General features: G+C 36.8%; 1 protein-coding gene across 1 annotated transcript in view; it reads right to left on the minus strand.

Annotated features, from left to right (window-relative positions):
- The window catches only part of CNTLN (centlein), a 269,496-nt gene that overhangs the window by 202,489 nt on the left and 44,704 nt on the right, over nucleotides 1-22,303 (minus strand). Inside the window, exons 3-5 of the mRNA XM_058672438.1 lie at nucleotides 11,457-11,541; nucleotides 2,711-2,845; nucleotides 1,907-2,086 (exon numbers count right to left, since the gene is read on the minus strand). Of these exons, the coding sequence (XP_058528421.1) occupies nucleotides 1,907-2,086; nucleotides 2,711-2,845; nucleotides 11,457-11,541 (400 nt within the window). The remainder of the gene's footprint in view (nucleotides 1-1,906; nucleotides 2,087-2,710; nucleotides 2,846-11,456; nucleotides 11,542-22,303) is intronic.

A 22,303-nucleotide genomic window follows, 5' to 3' on the forward strand; every position in this document is an offset into this window, starting at 1 on the left:
AAAAATCCTAAAATATAACAATCTTCCTTTAGAAATACACCAAGTAAAAGTAGTTAATACCACTTTAGGAACTTGCAAAACTGTATTTCATCATTCATGGATGGTAACATCACAACTGTCTCAAAATTAATTTATAAAGTAATTGCTTTCTAGAAATTTTTCATGAAAGCTAATAAAATGACTATTATACACAGTACAGATACATACTTAGGGCTTATAGAGAGAAGAAAGTAGACTTGTCTACCGAACTGTGAGTCAACTTGCAAAGCTACAGTCCCTTGAAACATGAGAACAGGACGTACAGAAGCACATATATATGAATACTCAAGAGATGTGACAAAGGTTAATCCACAAATCAATAAACTATTGAACAAACATTGTAAAACATCACACTATACAATGATTCTAAATAAAGACTGTGGAACAAAATAATTTATCATAAAAACTCAGAAAGCAAAAACTTTATAAAATTAATGAAAATGACTATTAACACTCCTTAATTATTGAAAGTCCAATTCACCTTATTCAGGGTAGAAAACTTCATAGAACTAAAAATTGCAGAAAATCAAAAAAATCATTATTCTGAATGGCATAAATAAGAATGTGAAAATCATCACAAATAATCAGATAGCTGTGAAACAATACAAAAAAAGTATATAACTTACTAAACTGAAACATCAAGAAAACAAATGCACTGGAATTCAATCTTCTCAATGGCACAGTCAGTCATTCCGTGGCTGTCCACTAATATTCCTAGTATATTTCCTTCAACATACACAATGAATTGATTTACTCTCTCAGACACATCTCTAAAGCAAATATTTATGTACACAAGCATATGTACATGCCATATCCATAGACATTATGAGTAATTTTGTTGAACTTTTATATAATTATAATTGTTTGCTATGTATCCTTTTAGATGCACACACATAGAGAGATCATCACATTTACTAGACTGACTTACCTCTGTATTTTTTGCAATGAAATCTATGATACAAGAGAAACGTAAATTATATGGGAAAAGAAGGCTGAGTAATAACCTTCGTAAGGGAAGAAGGATATTACAAAAAAATGCAATCAGTTTTAAAAATACTGATATAAAGGAAGGCAAGCATGGGTACTTAGCCTAGCAGTCAAGGTGCTGATTGGGATGTCTGCATGACATTTAGAAGGGCTGACTTCAACTTGGATGCTAGTCCACAGACCCGGAGGCAGCACAATGGTTTAACGCATGGATTCCTGCCACCCGTTCAGCGAAGGCCTGACTTTCACGGTCCCAGATCTGGACATTTAAGCATTTGGAGAATAAATCAGCAGCTGAGAATTTCTCTCTCTCATGCTCTATTTCTCAAATAAATTTAAAAAAATTAAGAGATAGGACCATTACTAAGATTGACCACCACTTCCATCCTTCTATAAAAATAAAATTTTACGATAACTTAGTTCCTTTTATGTCATAGGAAGCACCATCTTAAAACCATATTTGAATATTTTTAACTGGTTTGTGGAGTTCTTCTCAGATTTGGTTTTTCAAAGGACCTAGAAAACTTTTTTATACTGGAATGATATCTAATTGTATTTCTAAGTGTTGCTTGATTTGGGGGGAAAAAAGTCTACAATCATGACTCTAAATATCTTTTTTCAAAATATTTTATTTCAAAATGCAACAGCCTTTATTTTTTAATGACTACATTTTAGAATAACTATTTGAAGTCAGTTTCCTGCTTTGCAGCATCAATTTTTAAAAAGCTATGGGTCTTAAGTGAAAGAATATAAATTAATGCTAGTCCCCACTGGTGGATCTGAATATATAACTTGTTACTTAAGGAAAATAACATCTATTAAACTTCCTGTAAGGAGTAAGGCCCAAAACAGCAGTGTAGATTCCATTCTTGTTCTATACCTTTATTTTTGCTTCGGAGCTGTATTTTTCTTTCCTCCAAAGGGTCTCCTGCTTCCTCAGTTTCTCCAGGTCATTTAGCAGGTCAGCGCAACGGATACTTAATTTCTCATTTTCCTCCTCCAGACTTTTTATAACCAGTCTATTTTGCTCTTCTTTATTCTGTACACACTCCTTAGTGTTCTGTAGAAAAGTACAAGGGCTGATAAACAAAACAAAACCAACCCCCCACCCACCAAACCCCCCAAAAAAGATAAGAACTAATCAGCAAATATAAACCATGCAGCTTTATTCTCAAAGCAGCTTCTTCTATATTTGATGGCCAAGGTCACCTGTGTACTTTTATTGGCCTCTTTTCATGCAGGTGGATGGGTCATATTTTTTCACTGGATGACAGCTTTGATGAGTACACATTTGCAAAGAGCCCATTAATTGATCAAGCTGCCTTTGATGCTGTCCCCAGCTATTTTTGAGACCCATACAGACATATCCTCCCAGACCTGGGTTTTATCAATTAATAATGCCAGTCCCATCAGAATCTAATTACAAGAAGCCACATATTCACACTCCTACTTTCTTAGCTCCATTTCCATCATTAACTATTTATCTGAAAGTTATAAAGCTTGGAGTCTCCTCTTTAAAGCATCTTTATGAGAGTTTTTGCATGTGAGAAAAACTGTATGGTACAGCAGAGCCTAAGGCAATTTTTCCTCTGAGCCTGTCACTTTCTGTGCCACAAAGGCTGACAAAGCTTAAAGTAGCACTTCAAAGCAACAGTCCTATAAAACTGTGTACAAATCAACACACCTTAACTTCTTGACTTTTATCTTTAAATTTCTTCTGCAAGATACTGAATTCTTCCCTTAAGAAAACATTTTCTTCATCTACTGCAATCCTCCGTTTTACAAGGTCATTTATTTCTTGTTTTAGTACTGATTCTCTCTGTGGAAACATTTCAATTATTAGTGACCTTCTATTTCCAGGAAAAAAATATCTGAAGCTTTAGATTTTAATTGCTAATATCAAATTAGGTAGTTTTCGTAATAATGTCTATCATCACAATTCTCATGTCTGGTGACATATTTGTAGATTATCAACTAAAATGTGCTTCCAGGATAATCCCCATTCATTTTTAAAATGAGGAACACAAAAGCTATACAGTACATAATAAAACATATTCTCTCAGAATTTAATTGTATATCAGAAGTAAACAAAAATTTAGCAAAACATTCAAATAAAGAAAATCCCTACATAGCCTAAATAAGAATTACTTACTCTGTTACTTAGTCATTTTAGAAAATATTTTTTAAAAAATATGGTTTTCAGAAGTCTTATATTTCAAACATAAAAAAGGTAATTTACTTATTCATAAACATATCTTTCTCTACCAACAAAAATATTGAGACTGTTACAATTTTCTACTGAATATGCTGCTTAAAAAGCAAAAAATAATTAAATGATACCTAATTGTTGGATGTACCCATGACACCATTCTTAGCCTCTCTCCTTTTATAGCTGTCTCCAGGAAATCTTAAGCCCTTTCCTAGTTTGCACTGTTACCTCTGTTTTAAAGAGTATCCAGTCCAGAATTCAGCCCTGACTGTTCCAAATCAATAGTTTCACATTTCTATCTTTCAATTCAATACCTCAACTTGGATTTTCTGAATCTAACTCAAACTGTCAAAATCAAACTCCATATTCTGATACTCGGTAACCTTCTTTCACTTTTGATAGCATATTTATTCATTCAACTAATGTTTATTAAGCATCAATTATCTGAGCATAGAAATGTACATGAAGTCTTCAAATCAGACGCAACAGATACTGTCAATCAAAAAGGACAATCAAGATATTAGTAGAAATACTTTTTAAAACATATTAAATCCAAGTTTTTTTTCTTTTATCAGTGAACTTTACTAGCTTAAAATGAAATGCTCAAAGGGTTTCTTTTTAATTTTCAAGTAATACATTCAGCAGTACATTACTTATCAGAATATTTATCATTTGTAAGTAATGTGCTCAGTAGTGTATCACTTTCTCTGTTCTATCTTTGAAACTGATCCCATAAATATTTAATTAACACTCAAATATGTATTCCTTATCAGACTCTCACCAGAGGATGTAAAGAAAAAAGCAAAATGGGGATAAGATTAAATGACAGTATGAAAGGTGAGTTGCGTTTGAGGAACAAATTAGGAATATGTACTATGCTTAAATATTTTTAAAATTTGTATTGGAAAGTCAGATATAGAGAGAGGAGGAGAGACAGAGAGAAAGATTGTCCATCCATTGATTCACTCTCCAAGTGAACACAAAGGCTGGAATTGCACCGTACCCAGGAGCCAGGAGCCTGAAGCCTCTTGTGGGTCTCCCACATGGGTGCAGGGTCCCAAGGCTTTGAGCTTTCATTGACTGCTTTCCCAGTCCACAAGCAGGGAGCTGGATGGGAAGCAGGGCCGCTGGAGTTAGAACCAGCCCATATGTGATCCTGGCTTGTGCAAAGTGAGGACTTTAGCCGCTAGGCTACCGTGCATGGCCCTTATGTTTAATATGCAAAATTTCCAATATTACTTGCAAATTTTATTTGTACTTACAAAAAGTTTAGACACTGAATACAAATGTTATCTCCAATATGTGGCAGCTAATAAACACTACAAAAAAGTATAGGAATTAAATAGTCACTTTGGGATATGAATGTAGTTTTTAGTCTGTCTATACTTTTGTGGTACTGTGGCTTTCCTAGTTTTACCTGCTTAATATTATGACTAGTGGTGAACTAAGACTATGACTATAGAGTAAATTAAAATTATATCCTTGCAAAAATAGATGGAAAAGGGAGGGAGGTGTAGGAGTTTAGTCAGAAAGAGGAGTAAGGGAATTGTGGTTGCCTATTATAACTGAATCTATGGGTTTCATATAATTTATTTTCTTCATATTAATAAAACAAAACAGAATAATGTTATAGGTGTGAATAGAAGAAAGAAAATAAAAGTAACAGCCCATACCTACTACTAAGATGCATCTAAGAAATACAATGTTATCATTCTCTTTCAGTTCCTAGATATGTTCCCTTCTTTTCTATTAACTCCTACAGTCCATGAGTAATCATTAATCTGGAACTTTTGTTTTTACCTTTCTCTGTTCATTTTTTTTCACTTGAAGATATATGTCTACTGTGCAACTCACCTCATTTTTTAAACTGTTAATATAAACCAAATCACACTACACATATTCTTTGTTTTGCTGTTTTAATCAACATATTTTCCCAAATTCAACCACAGTGACAGACACAGCTGCAGTTCAGTTGTGTGGGTGTTTGGTATTATTCCATCAGATTAAAATGCCATACTATATGTGTTTATCTCTTTTCAATGTATTTTCAACTGTTTCTCTTTGAAGGGAAATGATACAGAAACAGTGGTGCTATAACTACTCTTAATAATATCTCCAACTACAGGCCTGGCACAGAAGCCTAGCAGGTAAGTCCCCACCTTGAACATGCTGGGATCACATAATGGCGCCAGTTCTAGTCCTGGCAGCCCGGCTTCCCATCCAGCTCCCTGCTTGTGGCCTGGGAAGGCAGTCAAAGCATTGGGACCCTGCTCCCATGTGGGAGAACCGGAAGAAGCTCCGGGTTCCTGGCTTCGGATAGACTCACAGCCTTTGTAGCCGCTTGGGGAGTAAAACAAAGAATGGAAGATCTTCCACTCTGTCTGTCCTCCTACCTGTGTATCTAACTTTCCAATAAAAATAAATTAATCTTTAAAAAAGTATTATCACCAAATATACAAATTTAAGAATTTTTGCCAAGTAGTATTTATTAAACCATGGACCCCATCTAGCAGTGGGTCATTACATCAATTTAGTTATCAGAAGCAACATTTTTTCAATAATGGAATAAATTTCAATAGGAAATAGCAGAAGAATGTGTATAAATTGCTAGCAGAAAGCTAATAACATACAAAGTTCAGAAAAAAATATTCTGGAAGATTGAGCAAAGAGCTAGATATCAGAAAAAAATTAAGCTAGAATGTTAGAATTGAAAGCTAAATAAAGTTTAAGATATAATTGAAAGACTCAATAACAAAATTGTGTATGCAGAATAACTTTCTAAGCATAAAAACAGATCTTTTGATTAACACAAATGCAGTGTAGTAAATAAGCAGGTTGGTAAAGAGAGGGAGAAAGGAAGGTTGTAGAGAGTAAATAAATTCTGTCAAACTTAATGGGACAAAATTAAGTTGGTAAATATTTATTCATATCATAGATATTCCAAAAGAAGAACAGAAGACAAAAAGCACAGAAAACCTATTTAATGAAATAGTTGCAGAAACCTCAAAATCTCAGAAAAAGATAAGGACATCTAGGTCTAGGTAGCCTAATGGATCCCTAATAGAGTCAAGCAAAAATGATACTTTCCAAGGGATATTACAGTCAAAATCTCAAAAGTACTGGAAAAAGAAAATTATATATAAAAAAAGAGAAAATTCTAAGTGATTTATAAAGCAATCCCCAATTGACTGACAGTAAGATTCTCAGCTGAAACTTTATAGATCAGGAGTGAATGATGTGAAATATTCAATATCTCAAAAACATGCAGTCAAGAATAGTGTGTCCAGCAAATACTTCAGAAATGAAACCAAAATAATACTATTCCATGAGGTAAGTGTATGGAACTCATCATCACAAATCTACCCTAGAAGGAACAGTTAAGGGGGTCCTACAACAGAAGTGAAATGTTTGCTACTGATGCATAAACACATAGATATAAAAATCTCCACAGCACAGCAGATTCAAACAGAGGAAGAGAAAACTCTAATGATCCATACCTCACTTTCAAATTTTTTTTGAATGTGATTTGTTCCATGTTCAGCTGAGAGTCTTTCTCCCTATTAAGATAGTATTTTTAAATTTTTTCCTTGGATTCATTAGGTTTGTGATACCAGGGATATGTTGTGTAAAAATCAATTTGGAAGTATATGCATTTTCTCTGAAAATTTCTGAAAATATTATTTCTGAAATAACCCATGATTGTGCTTCCACTTCTCAAAATGTATAGTAGAATTCAACAATGGAACTACTAAGCTCTCTGGGTATTTCTGAGGCAGATACTTATAAAATGAATTTAATTTCTCAAACACATATATACATATATATATATATATGGTTATTAAAAACTTTTCTTTATGTGAATTTTCTTATTTTTTTGATGAAACATATCCTGGTTTCATCATATCCTAGTCTGAGATGCTCACATCCCAAATTGGTGTTAATCCAAGTTCAGGCTGTTCCAGACCCAATCCAGCTCCCTGCTAACGAATGAGACCAAGAAGCAGCTCCTGGTTTCTGGCTTCAGACCTGGCCATTTGGGAAGTGAAACAAAGGTTGGAAGAGCGCTGTGTATGTCTCCCTCTCTTTCTCTATAATCCTTTCAATTTTTTTTTAATTTAAAGAAATATGTGCCTTCCATATAATTTACTCGTATAATTTGTTTTTTTTTTTTTAGATTTATTCATTTTTATTACAGCCAGATATACACAGAGGAGGAGAGACAGAGAGGAAGATCTTCCATCCGATGTTTCACTCCCCAAGTGAGCCGCAACGGCCGGTGCTGCGCCAATCTGAAGCCGGGAACCTGGAACCTCCTCCAGGTCTCCCACGCGGGTGCAGGGTCCCAAAGCCTTGGGCCATTCTTGACTGCTTTCCCAGGCCACAAGCAGGGAGCTGGATGGGAAGTGGAGCTGCCGGGATTAGAACCGGCACCCATATGGGATCCCGGTGCGTTCAAGGCGAGGACTTTAGCCTCTAGGCCACGCCGCCGGGCCTGATTAGCAAATTTTTAAGGACAAGTGTGATACTGAATGATATAAACAATATTACTGTTTATAAAGTATCTATTGGCCCATGCATTGTAAAAAGTAAATAAAATTTTAGTTTCAAATTTTGAGGGAGGGATGAAGAGAGACAGGGAGAGAGAAAGACAGGTCCCACCTAATAGCTCATTTCCAAATCCCCTCAATAGTTGGCTGGGTTAGTGCCACAGCCAGAGCCAAGAACTTCATCTGAGTTTCACACATGAGTGGCATCAGTTCAATGATGTAAGTTATCACTTCTGCTTCTTAAGATCTGCAGTTAGCAAGAAACTGAAACCAGGAGCTCGCCCAGGGCATAAGATACAGGCACTCTAATGTGGTATGCAGACATTCTGATCAACACCTCAACCACCAGGCCATACCCTACCCATATGATTTTTTTATTGAACCTATCTGGATAGAGTAGATTCTTAATGGGCTGGTTTGAATTAGTATTAAAATAGCAAACAGAACTCAAGGAACTATAGAGCATAACAAGAGAAAGTATGTCTGGAAAATAATTTATTATAGATAAGCTATGAAATGAATAATTCAAATCATGATCAAGAGTAGTCTACAGAGTAAGAGAATAATAGTAGGTATGAAGCAAGACTTAAAAAGCGGGGAGGGGAGCAGAAGACGACCAAACACTTTCCCAGGCAATACTTGAGCAAAGTTAATTATTTATACTGACCTAGTTTTAAAGTGGACATGAAAGTTTTAATAAAAAATAGAGAAGTAATGAAAGCACAAAAACTGAAACAGTGGTATATGAATGAGTAAGTAGGAATAAGAAAACTAATTGCAACTGAAAACCAAAATTGATTTCTGAGCTTCCTAGAAGGTATGGAAAAATAGAAATACGATGACAAAAGCAATAATCATCTAATTAAATGCAATATTCTAGGTTATCAAAAGTCAGTCATGTTACATAATACTAGAAGGGGAATTTTATTTATTAGCTATTTGTAAGACTATAAAATCATGGATGGGTAGATGGGAGCCAGGAGCTTCATCTGTGTCTTCTGTGTGAGTACAAGAGCCTACATAAGTGGGCCACGCTCTCCTGCTTTCCCAGGCATTATCAAGGAGCAGGACTGGAAGTAGAGCAGTGAAGACTTGAACTCATGCCCACATGGGATATTAGCCTTGCAGGCAGCAGTTTAAGCCACTATGTCACAGTTCTGGATCCTAGACAGAGAACTTTTTACTATAATCTTACCACAAGAAATTGTATGGAGGGACCAGTATTGTGGCACATCAAGTATAGCATCAAATATCTATATGTCAAGGCAAAAAAAAAAAAAAATCCTTCCTAAGGATCAAATTCATACTTTCAGAGGTTTGATAAAAGTCTTCAAACTAAATTTGCACCTGCAACTATAACATAAATGGTCTTAAAGAAGCACAAAATTTTACTTTCAAAACAGTCCTATTAGGGCCAGCACTATGGCTCCATACACTAGTGCTGACATCCCATATGGGCACCGGTTTGTGTCCCAGCCGCTTATGGCCTGGGTAGGCAGTGGATCATTGCTCAAGTCCTTGGGATCCCGCACCCTTGTGGGAGACCTGGAAGAAGCTCCTGGTTCCTGGTTTCAAATCAACTCGGCTCTGGCTGTTGTGGCTTTCTGGAGAGTGAATCAGTGGATGGAAGATCTCTCTGTCTTTCCTTCTCTCTAAAAAAACCAAAAACCAACAAAAACAAACAAGAAAAATCTGCCTCTCAAATAAAAATTAAAACTTAAAACAAAAAAGCAAAGCCCATGCTGTATTTGCTGTCCATAGGCCTCTTTCTGATAAGCGTGTCACTGCTTTTCAGGTTTCTGCAGACTGAAAAGCCTGAGACACTTTGAAATTACTGTCAAGTTCCAACAGCCCCACTGATTTAATCCAAACAAATCTAAATTAACTGAAGTGCATGCAGGTATCTTAAGAATATGAATTAACTTCTGCACAGATAATTCTAATAAGCACTAGTCCCATCTCAAACTATAATTCTATATATTTTCAGGGACACAAACTACAAATTTGAATGTTACTCAGACATACCCTACATTCCAACCTTCAGGATTTATGCCTCATGTTCACACTAGCAAATTCTCTCAGAACCTCTTCTAAGTGAAACCTGTTTAAGTACTTCAAGACTACACCCCTAAATTTAATTTCTCAGTACTTTGAATCTACAACCTGGCATATATAGTCGATTGCTGGTATTCAGTTTCAATCATGTATTTAAAAATATTTAATGAGCATCTGTAGTGAGTCAGGCAGTTTGCTAAATGTTAAGTACCGATGCTAGCATTATAATTCTTCAAGAAAAAACAAACAAAAACCATGAATGAAGTGATTCCACCATGGAAGATAAAACAGAAAAGAATCAGGAAAACGGAAGATTCATTTTCACTAAAAAGTCAATTATTTTTTAAGTAGTATCCCAAACCTATAAAGCTAGCAAACTCAATTGCATTCACTAAACAACAGAACATTTAATATAAAAAGATATTTTAAAAAACCTGCCTAACCGACCCCATTCTCCTTTTCTGTACAGCCAAATCAGGAAGGGACCGCTCAGACTGGATATGTTTTCCCAAACCTCTGATTCTTCACTATTTTTCTGAACAATGCAACGCAAATCGTATTTGTTATTTCTGAGTCATAATGTTGTACACATCTACTCCAGTGAATATACTGGGCATATGATAACTTTTCTCTATCTTAGAATGTATTGAATATTTTTACACTCAGAAGGCACACTAAACTGCCTTTTTAAAAATAAACTAAAATATTATTATTATTCCAAACAATTTTGGAGTTTGTATAAATTTCAAATGTATATTGTGAATTATATTCCATTTTAGAAAGAATTCAGTTGAATGAAAACATAAATAAATATGATTTAGCTTATTATCAACTTTCAGTCCTTTAGCAGTACAGATTTATAATAACAATCATCTTTAATGTTCCCATGACCAATAAACTGATTAGAAACAATAATAACAATAATTCAAAAGACATAGAATTGTCCAATGTTACCTCCATTTAATTCAGAAAGAAATAACAAAACTATAGTTACTTTAGCCCATAAAAAAAATTAGATATAAAACTAATTTAAATATTATATGTGGCATAAGACATTCTTATAAAAAGTTTTTAACTTCTATTCTTAGGATATTTATGTCATAATAATGAGCCCTAGAAGTAAAGATCACATGCATTTTTAAATGATAACATCCTGATTGTACGAGCAAACACCATTATACACATGTATAATTTTATATATATAGTTGATTACCAATAGTTACATAAAATTTCATAATTTCCTGATAATACATAAAACATAGGATTACAGCATCTAAAAACCTCAACAGAATCATTCCAGTTAAGTTTTCCTATAAATAAAATTATTTGAAAATTTTTGAGTTTCAGAAATGGACAATGACTGCTAGTAATAAAAGAAAACATTCAACAAAACAAGCAGTTATTACCTGTTACTAGTACTAATAATATAACATTACCTTAAGAGATTTCAATGTATAAATATCATAGTTTTAGTTCAGACAACAAATGATAAGTCAGCAGCCAAGCAAGGTAATGAAGAATGAAATGACACCAGTGATTTCAAGAGAGTAATGCTTTTAAAGATCTTCTACCTGAAATACTACCTGTAAACATTTTTAATATTTTGTCATAATACCAACCTGCTCCAGTTCTTGTATTTTAGCATCTTTGACTTGAAGAATTTCTAGAACTTTTCTATCCTTAGCTTCAGATTTCTGTTTTTCTCTAGCAACAAAAAATATACATATTGAGAGTTCATTAGTCAAAACTGGCAGTCAATCCTTTAAATTGTTACCTCTTGATAATGAATATCACTTTAACACATGAGCCTAGAAAATTAAATCATCTTGAACTGACAGCCCTTTCAGAATTAATCTGAACCATATGGCAAATGACAGCCACTTAAAAGTGCTGACAACTAAGACAACTCCATACTAAAGGACAGTTTAGTTTCCAGGTTTAGATATATGATAAGAAATACATAAAACAAGGTTTTATTTTAACACTGTTTGCAATAATCATAATGTCACCACTTTTAAAACAAGTAAATATGCTAGTGGTAAGACAAGCATTTTATATACACACAATTATATTAAGGATAAACTACTACCATTTTTAAAATCAGAGTCTCAAAAAGAAGGGCCAGAGATTTACTGATAATCCAGATCACAAGGCTTAAAGTTTCGTACTTCTGACACCTTCTTACATTCCTAGTCACTCAAAGTACCACTAAAATGCAGTTCTTTGTGGCCAAATGGGCCAAACTGGAAACCATAATGCTAAGGGAAATGAGCCAATCCCAAAAGGTTAAATACCACATGTTTGCCTTGATTTAAGATGATATGATGTTATGTATAACATGTTATGTTTTGAATGTTATATGTTGTGTATAAACTAAAATTGAAGTATAGGTGAGGTGGTCACAGAAGGTGGCTGGGAACTCGCATTTACTTTTAACATATTGGTTACTCATTACTATGTCAATTAATTCCATAATGATGTAAATTTTTGCTGATGGTATGTTGGAGCTTTCAATTGACTGGGATGATACTCTGCTGGCTCTGTCTTCAGACCAGAGAGGGTATACCTAAGAAGCCGTTGAACTTGACGGGACAATAAGATACTGGACTCTATGTTTGGTATACGCTTGCAATGGGGAAATCTCAACTGAACTTGAGCTGTGGTTATGCAACAAGGTGGAGGAATCCACCATGGTGGAAGGGTTTGGGGAGGGGTGGGGAGAACCCAAGTATCTATGTAACTGTGTCACATAATACAATGTAATTACTGAAGTTAAATAATAAATAATTAAAAAAAAATTAAAGTATTGGTAACATAAAAAAAAAGTACCACTAAATAAACAAACGAGGGTTATAAAATGGATGCCATCATTCTCTGGCAACAGATCTCAAAAACATCTCAAGATTTACGAATAATGAGTATCTTCTAGACACAAACAAATGTAGCATTAAAAAGGAAAAGCAAGAAAACAAAGAAAGGACTGGAGGTCTAAATAGATTACAGAACCAGGCTGACAAGGTTAATCAATATTTAAAATGAAGGGACAATTACTGGACATGGATTGATTTTTCTTTTTTGTTTTTACATATGTTTAAATTTTATAAAAAATTTTTATGATAAAATTTCATAGACTTGGAGATTTCCCTTACCCCTCCATATTTCTCTCCCTCTACTGGTTTCCCCTATATTATTACAATTGTATAGTCTTTCATAAGCAGCCATAAGTCAATCATTCTGCTGTTTAAGTGTATCCTGACATTGCAGCTGTGGACAATGGCAGTCCAGCATCCAATTGTCAAAATGCACTTAACAGTTTCATTGAGAATCCACTTTGACTTGGAAGTAGAGATACATACTACATTGTAAGGATGTGAGTATGAGGATTGATTTTTTTTTTTTTTGAATTTGTTTTATTTGGGAAGTTAGAGTTGCGAAGAGAGAGAGGGGGAGGGAAACACAAAAAGACAAATCTTCCATCCACTGGTTCACTCTCCAAATAGCCACAACAGCTAGAGCTGGGTTGGTTGGAAGCTGGGAACCTGGAGCTCCTTCTGTGTCTCCCATATGAGTACAGGAGCTCTAGGATTTGAGCCACCTTTCAATACTTGCCCAGGAAACTGAATTGGAAGTGGAGCACCCTGGACATGATCTGGTGCCCTTATGAGATACCAGCATGGCAGCCAGAAGACTAGCATGCCATGCCACACCACACTGATTCATATTTAAAAACAAAACAAAACAAAACATAAAAATTAGTAACACAAACAAGAATTTCGGCCTACCTTACACATTAACCAAAAAATTCATAGAAAGGAATGAAAAGGGGACCTGACAAGATAGCCTAGTGGCTAAATCTTGACTTGCATGAACCAGGATCACGAGTGCCAATTTGTGTGTCTGCTGCTTCACTTGCTATCCAACTCCCTGCTCCCTGCCTGTGGCGTGGGGAAGCAGTCAAGGACGGCCCAAAGTTTTAGGTCCCGACACCCATGTGGGAGATCCAGAAGAGGCTCCTGGCATCAGATTGGCTCAGCTTTGGCATTATGGTCACCTAAGAAGTGAACCAGCAGATGTAAGACCTTTCTCTCTGTAACTCCTCCATTCTGTATATCTGCCTTTCTCACAAAAATATGTGATAAGAAAGAAAGAAAGAAAGAAAGAAGGAAGAGAGGGGAGGAGGGAGGAAGGAAAAAAGGGAGGGAGGGAGGGAAGAGGAGAGGGAGAGGGTGCAAGAGAGGAGGGGAGAAAAGAAGGGAAGGGAAAGGAAGGGAAGATATGAGACGAGACGAGAAAAAAGGAAAGGAAATTTGGAGCACGTGTAAGGCAACAAAAGCCCCAGAAAGCAACACGGACTGTCAGAAGGGTCACCAGCCAGATGCACACCACCAGGTTAGATGAGATATAGTGTGTTGGGGGGGGATCAAGAACTTTCTAGAAGAAAACGATGCCACTATATATGAGTCAGTGAAAAATTTAGTGAGAAAAAAGTGTTCTGAAAAAATAGGATGCTGGACTCTTTGCCATTGCCCATGCCTTCAATGATGAACTTAGAACTGTTTATGAAAAACTATACTATAATAATATAGGGGAACTCAGTGGGGGGAGGGGATCTGGGGAGAAGGTAAGGGAAATCCCAGAGCCTATGGAACTTATCATGATAATAATAACAGTAAATGAAAAAAAAAAGAAGAGATGCAATGAAGAGTTACAGTAGCTTACAAAAACAAATACTTCAGGTAGACTTCTAATAAGTTAACATAGAACTCCACACTGAGATACGCAATTCGTATAGCAGTCAAGAAACTACTTGAGATATAGCTCAGCATCCTCTATCAAAATGGCTGGTTTCAACGTTTGGATTCCCCTTTATGTGCAGCTTCCTACTCACACACATCTGAAAAGCAGAAGGTGATGTCTCAAGTGTTTACATTCCTGACACTCATGTGGCAGAACAGGCCCAAGTTCCAGGCTTCAGTCTAGCCTGGCCCTCGCTGCTACTGACCTTTAGCAAATGAACCAGAGGATAGGAGATCTCTGTCTGCCTCTGTCTCTTTGCTTTTCAAATAAATTAAAATTGGTCAATATTAAAATCTTTTATACGCTGGCATCATGGCATGGTTGATTACATCACTACCTACAATGCTAGCATCCCATATAAGACCTGGGTCAGGCCCCACTGCCAAAATTCCAATCCAGCTCCCTGCTAATGCATCTGGGAAAGCAGCAGAAGATGGCCCAAGTGCTTTTGTCCCTGCCAGCCATGTGAAAGACCTTGAAGAAGCTCCTGATCCTGGATTCAGCCTGGTCCAGTCCTGGCTGATGCGGAGTGAATCAGTGCATGGAAGAGTCTCCCTCTCATGTTCATATTCATTCTCTCCCTCCCTCTCCCTCCCTCTCCCTCTCTCTCTCTCTCTCTCACACACACACACACACACACACACACACACACTCTCTCTCTCTCTCTCTCCCTCTCTAACTTTGTCTTTCAAATAAATATTAAACCTTAAAAAATTACATGCTGCAGTATTCTATTTTCTAAATGCATGATAGTAGCAAAAAAAACACTAAAGAGATGAAGCTAATCTATGAGATCACAAACTAAACAGAAATACAAAGCTATAAAAGAAGTGAAGCTACTGTTTGCTCTCTTCTAGATACACAGCTGCAGGGTGAGGTGGAAAGAAGCTTGCTTCTAGGAACAATAAGAAACACATGTTCCTTGCTCAATGTACAGAAACAGAGCCAGGTTCAATTTTGAAACTAAGAGCCAGGTTCACATTCTGAAACTAACACTGGAAGGAGACTTGCAGCTCAAGAAAGGTTAGTAAAACTTCGGCCCACCTTTCCTTGGAACTAAGGCCTACGTGAATGTCTAGAAGAGCAAAAACTTTTCAGTAAAAACATTCCAATCAGAAACTGAGCCCAAACACCAGGCAACTAATTCACCAAATACAGTACAACAAATCACTTATATCACTGTTGGCTGACAGTCCCAAGCTACCAATAAAAAACCCATTTCAAGGAAATAGTCTTGGGTGAAGATGACAATTTAGTGACAACCATAAAATTTCTAGAAACAAAAAGATATTACACAAGAAGAAACACGAAATGAAGGCAAGAAGAATAATAACAATTTGCAACTCTCCCTCTCCAGACGTGACCACAACAAAATCTATAAACACATGAACAATTTTACAATGGCACTCTCTCACAGAGTAAAGTAATCCTATAGACAAAATACAAATACCACACTGGAGAAAACTAAGCAAATGAAAGGTATTTAAAGACTAAAAAGAAAAACAATGACTAACATCACAAACAATAAAAACAGGAAAAGGTGGGCATAAAAAATCTACTAAAATATTAAAAATTAAAAAATATTGGGCTAGACATTGTGTCATAGTACCAATTCAAGTGCCAGATTCAAGTACCAATTCAAGTGCCAGATGATTCATTTCCAATTTAGCTCCATTCTAACAACCTGGGGAAAGCAGTGAAAGACAACCCAAGTGTTTGCATCCCTGCCACCACAGGGGAGACCAGAATGAAGCTCTTAGCTCCTGGCGTTCAGTTTGCTAAGCCCTGGATTTTGTGGCCAACTGAGGTGTGAACCAGAAGAAGGAAGATCTTTCTCTCTCTGTCTCCACCTCTCTTTCTAATTCTTTCAAATAAATAAGCTTTGAAAAACAGTGCCATTACTCAATTAAAAAGTAACTCAAAAGGTTAAGCTCAAAATGAGATTCCACAATGAAGTTAATTGTTGCTGAGGGTATGTTGGAGCTTTGAATTGATCGGGATGATACTCTGCTGATCTGCCCTCAGACCAGACAGGGTCTCTCCCCAAGAAGCCGAGGAACTTGACTGAACTATAAGATGTTGGACTCTATGTTTAGCTTATGCTTTCAAAGAGGGAATCTCAACAGAACTTGAACTGCAGTTATGCAACAAGGTGGAGAAATCCACCATGGGGGGAGGGTGCAGAGAGGGGTGGGGAGAATCCCAGTACCTATGAAACTGTATCACACAATACAATGTAATCAATGAATAAAAAAAAAGAGAAGAAAAATAATGAAATGAAGCATAGTGATCAGGGATTCATCCAAAACACAGCCTCAAACATTGAAACATAATTGAGATATTGGAAATTCTAACATATGTCTAAAACCTTCCAGAAGTAGTAAAAGTTGGATGAAACATTAACTAACACTCTTTGGAAATAAATGCAAAAGATATTTTATGATTACACATATTGAAAGAATACTCAACTGGGGTCTAATTCTGTCAAGTCAAACCACAGAACTACCTGGAGAGTGCATAATCCATCCGGGAGTGGGAGAGGCCTGAGAGGGAAATAGTGGGCTCCTCCCTCTTGGATTACCACTTCCACGGGAGCGCACGAAAACTAGGACAGGGGTTGGGGTGGCTAGACAGATACCCAACATCTGTGTAGGCTGCATAGTGGAGCTGGTTAGATAGAACAAGCTTTAACACCCATTGACATGTATGAGAGCCAAACGGGGTGTGGGACAGACTGGACTACTACTACACCTACCGGCAAACCAGGGTAGGGGGCAGGCCTGGTGACGGTTATTGTGGGTTGCTCCAGCGAGGCTGCAGCTCCCACTGGTTTATGCGAGGGCCGAGTATGTGCTGGGCAGAACCAGGCTGGACTGCAACACCCATTGGTTCCAGTGGAAGTCAGGGCTGAAAACAGAACCAACCCAGCAACTGCAACCACCAGTTGATCGGGGCGATGGACGGTGCCGGGCCCTGTGCTTGCTAGCACATACAAGAATCTGGTCTGGGAACACCTCAGACAAAGTTTCTTTGAAGATCTCCCCAATCGAAATGCTGGACTCAGAACCCTAACCAAGAAAAGACAGAAGACAGAACAGGTCAATCAACCATCTCAGTTATATGTTTGCAGCGAAATATGGGGCAAACAGAGACTCTATGATGGACTATGTCAATCAGTGGATTCTTCAAAGACCTCATCATGCTTGGAATGGCAAGATTGGCAGCGATTCATAACTGGTGAACCATCAAAACCACTTGAGCAAGAACCTCGGAGCATGCCCTACATCCGGGACCTGGGGAGGGTGGGAAATTGGGTGGGCCTTCTCCCTTAATACCCCCCTTTAAACATGAAGGAAACAATATGGAAATAATAGTCTTGCCCACTTTCCTATAGCCCTTGAACCTTTTTAACCCTAGTTAACTATGTAAAGATTGTCCAAAAAAAAAGACTGTAAATTTCAAAAAAAAAAAAAAATGCTACTGACATTTATAAATAAATAAATAAATAAATAAATACTCGGGCCCGGTGCCATGGCCTAGCGGCTAACGTCCTCGCCTTGAACACACCAGGATCCCATATGGACGCCGGTTCTAATCCTGGCAGCTCCACTTCCCATCCAGCTCTCTGCTTGTGGCCTGGGAAAGCAGTCAAGGATGGCCCAAAGCCTTGGGACCCTGCACCCGTGTGGGAGACATGGGGCAGGTTCCTGGCTCATGGCTTGAGATCAGCGTAGCACCGGCCATTGCAATCACTTGGGGAGTGAATCATCGGACGGAACATCTTCCTCTCTGTCTCTCCTCCTCTCTGTGTATCTGACTTTGTAATAAAGATATATAAATCTTTTAAAAAAAGAAAGAATACTCAACAGAATAAAAAGAAACATTACATCTAACTCATCAATGCATCGTTTACTCAACAAGTATCTACTGATTATGTGATATGACCAACATTGCTCCAGAGAACAAGGACACTGCAGTTAACAGAAAAAAATCAATGACTGTCTTCATTTAATAAGCAATTTAGTAAGCAGATACGGAAATAAAAGAAGGACATGAATGCATTATTTGCCAAAGAGCTACAATAAGGACAATAAGGATGATGAAGAAAGGGATGATGAAGAAAGGGATGCCTAATTTTGGAGAAGACAGAAAGGAAAGTTGTTGCTATTTGACACAGTTTTGGTTAAAAAGGACTCTTGAAGCTAGTATGTGAGTCCAGTTCGTAAGGAAGGAAGTGACAGTCATGCTATGTCAAGGAGTATTCTATGCCATGCGACAAAGATAAAACTAAAGGCACCAAGAAAACAGCATGTGGAAGTCTTCCCTTACCACGGGAATGTATTTCAAGACCTTGAGTGCACACTTAGAACTGCTCTATACATACCATAGCTTCTGTTATACATACATGGCTAAGATAATTTTAATGTATACATTACAGACCAAGAGAGATTAACAATAACTAATAATACAATAGAATACTTGTAAAAATAGATTTTAATAATGGCTAAGTGAATGTAAGGGTAAGTAAGTAAAACTATATAAAGTGAAATTGAGATGGGGGCATTATCATAGCTGGTATACTCAGAAAACAGTAAAAAAATCAATGTTGTTATAGTTTAAGTTGACAAAGGCATGGCCTGTAATGGAAAACAGGACAATTAAGATACATTAATTTAAGACCTTCTAGGCCCTGTGAAATTTGAATTTGAGTTTCAGTAAAAATGGAACAGAAAACAGTTTAGAGTAGAGAGATAACATATTGAAATGAATATTTGAAAAATATCAAAGTAGCTGATGAGTTGACAATAGGCCTTAAGGGTCAAGGGTAAAAGCAAAATGACCAGTCATGAAGCAATCACAGTATCTCAGCTAAAAAATACAGGTACATTGGAGAAGGCAGGTTAAGTGTAGGACTGTTAAGAAGTAACAAGCCTCTAGATGTTTTGGAGATACACGGTTTATATGATTTCTGCATGGACTAAATACAATACATAGAAACAAGAGAAAAGAAGTGTCTCCACGGTTTCTGCCGGGACAGCAGAAGGATGGAGTAGCCAGTATCTTAGGTACAGAAAAAAACATCAGTGAATGCTGTAGAGTTTTGGATCTGGACATGTAAACTTTGTCATGTGTAACCAATATCCAAGAGAAGCACCAATTGCATAAAGAGGTCTGAAACCATTCAAAAGTTAGTGCTAGAGACACAACTTCAAGTCACCTAAATATACTTCATCCATAAGGCGTACAGGATCACCTAGGGAGTGAAGTGATTTTTGATAATGAAGACTAAGGTTTAAATCCTGGAACATTCCAATATTTGTACGTCAGTAAGAGGTGGACAAAACTTTAAATGACAAAGAAGGATAAGCCAATGTCAGGAAAGAATTAAGAGAAAGGCAAATGAGTAACACAGCTCCAGAAGAATAAAATAACCAACCATGCCAAATGCTGCCAGCATGTTAAAAATTAAAACAGAGTATTGACCATTGGATACCACAATATTAATTTAAATTTACATAAGATCTTGACAAGAATTATTTTAGAAGAATGGTGGATGTGAGAGCCTAATTGCAGAATGAATTTAAGATAGAAGGCAGATAAATGATTTAGTAAATACTACCTTTACTACTTTAGTAACATCTGAAGTGGAGCTTTTATTGTGGAAATTTGCTATGCAAAGAACAACGAAATACAGCAGTTCAGCAGCAATAATATCGAATGACATTTCTTTCGATATGACAATATAAAAGATGGAGTTAAAACAGCATGTGTATTTGCCGACAGGAATGACACAGGACAGCAAGAATTACTGATGACATAGAAGTGAAAGTGAATTGCATAGCAACCACATTGACTCAGTGAGCTGTTCACACCCAGGTTTGTTCGGTCTTCGATGTGAGTATAAACAGTTCTTCAAAGGAAAAAGAGAGCACGTATGTTCAATAAACTCAAATACCAGACATGTTGGCAGGTGTGGTTACAGGGAACAGTAAAAGCTTTCTTCTAAGAGTTTCGGGTTCTTTGCTAGGGTAAGAGGTAACAATATCCATCAGCTAAAAGTGAGACTGGGAAGAGTGTAGGGAGTTTAAAAAAGAGGAAGACTGGGGAGAATCAAGATGGCGGAATAGGGTAAGGACACATTTAAGCAGACAGAGAAACATTAACCAGTGTGAAGCAGAGGGGCACATTCCAGGAAACAGGAGAGGACAGGACAACACTAGAGGGATAACTGGAGACTAACAGACACAGGAAAGCAGAGGACACAACGGTGTGGTGCTGCAGTGACCAATACTCCAGTGGCATTCAGCCTGTGGCAATCTGAACTGCACTGGCAGCAGGAACTCCTCCAGCAACAAGGTGGGAAGAGGCATTCACCAGCAGCTCAGGAGGCGAACCCAGATGAAGAACTGCTGGTTCTGCTGGTCTGTTTGATTTGACCAGGAGTAGAGAGACAGCAGCATATCCCAAACAGGCAGTGCAGGAACAGGGTAGATTTCACAGCCCAGTCTGCCCTCTAGAGTCAAATCAAATTTTCTTCCTGTTGTTGATTTTGTATTGTGGCTTTTCATTTAAGGGGATGTATAGTAACTGTGTAATGGAGACTATCATATCCAGATGAGAGGATACAATGTAGTTAATATCTCTACTTCCAGATCAAATATGGAGTCCCAATGAACCTATTAAATTTATCTTGACAACAGGATGCTTGATTCTTTGTCATTGTCCATGTCCGCAATGAATAATATATGACTATTTATGATGAACTATACTATAGTAATAATATAGGGGAACTCAGTTGGGGGGAGAGGATTTGGGGAGAAGGTAAGGGAAATCCCAGGGCCTATGGAACTGTATCATAAAATAATAATAATAATAATAATAACAACAATAATGTAAAAAAGAATAGATGGATATTCATAAAAAAAGGAGAAAGACTTGAATGTTCTAGGATACCTGGATATTATGTGGGCCTAAACACACACACACACACACACACACACACACACACAGTACCTACCAAATAGCAGTAAGAATGATTTGAACTCGGTGCTAATAAATTAATATGAAATCACTGTCATGATTCAGGGCTTGTGTAAGACAGAGGTGAACATGAAATCCAGATACTCCCACGTGCAATACATAAATCATGACTGCTTGGCTAAAAATCCAAACCTCAACTTATTTTCTAACTCTCCCATCCCACAAAATTTTCAGAGCATTATATATTTTGAATACTTATTCAAAACACTTTTTCCTACTTTATTATTTTTCTTATTTTCAAAATATTACACATTAACAACATATTTCATAATTAAAACTCACTTTCTTCACCTACATCTTTCAAACTTGTTTCTTTCACAAATCAATGCTTTTTTATATCTTGTCATTGCTTATCAATGCCATATTTGTTTTAACATTTTCACTGATTAATATATTATTTTGCTAAAAATATAAGCCTTTACCCGTCATTTGCCACTAATATAATCACAAACTACCAGTTGAATTTTTAACTTAAAAGTTTCACAAGAAAGTAGCAAATTTGTTTACGATAGGTATCTCAGGAAGAAAACAAGTACGTTCCAAAGGGCAATGCACACTGGGGTTTATCAAAGACAAAGACTGATTCAGTCAATGTAACACTCAGTCATAAAGTCCTTCCTGGATGTAA

Source organism: Ochotona princeps, chromosome 14 (assembly GCF_030435755.1).
Source record: "Ochotona princeps isolate mOchPri1 chromosome 14, mOchPri1.hap1, whole genome shotgun sequence".
Taxonomy (NCBI): Eukaryota; Metazoa; Chordata; class Mammalia; order Lagomorpha; family Ochotonidae; genus Ochotona; species Ochotona princeps.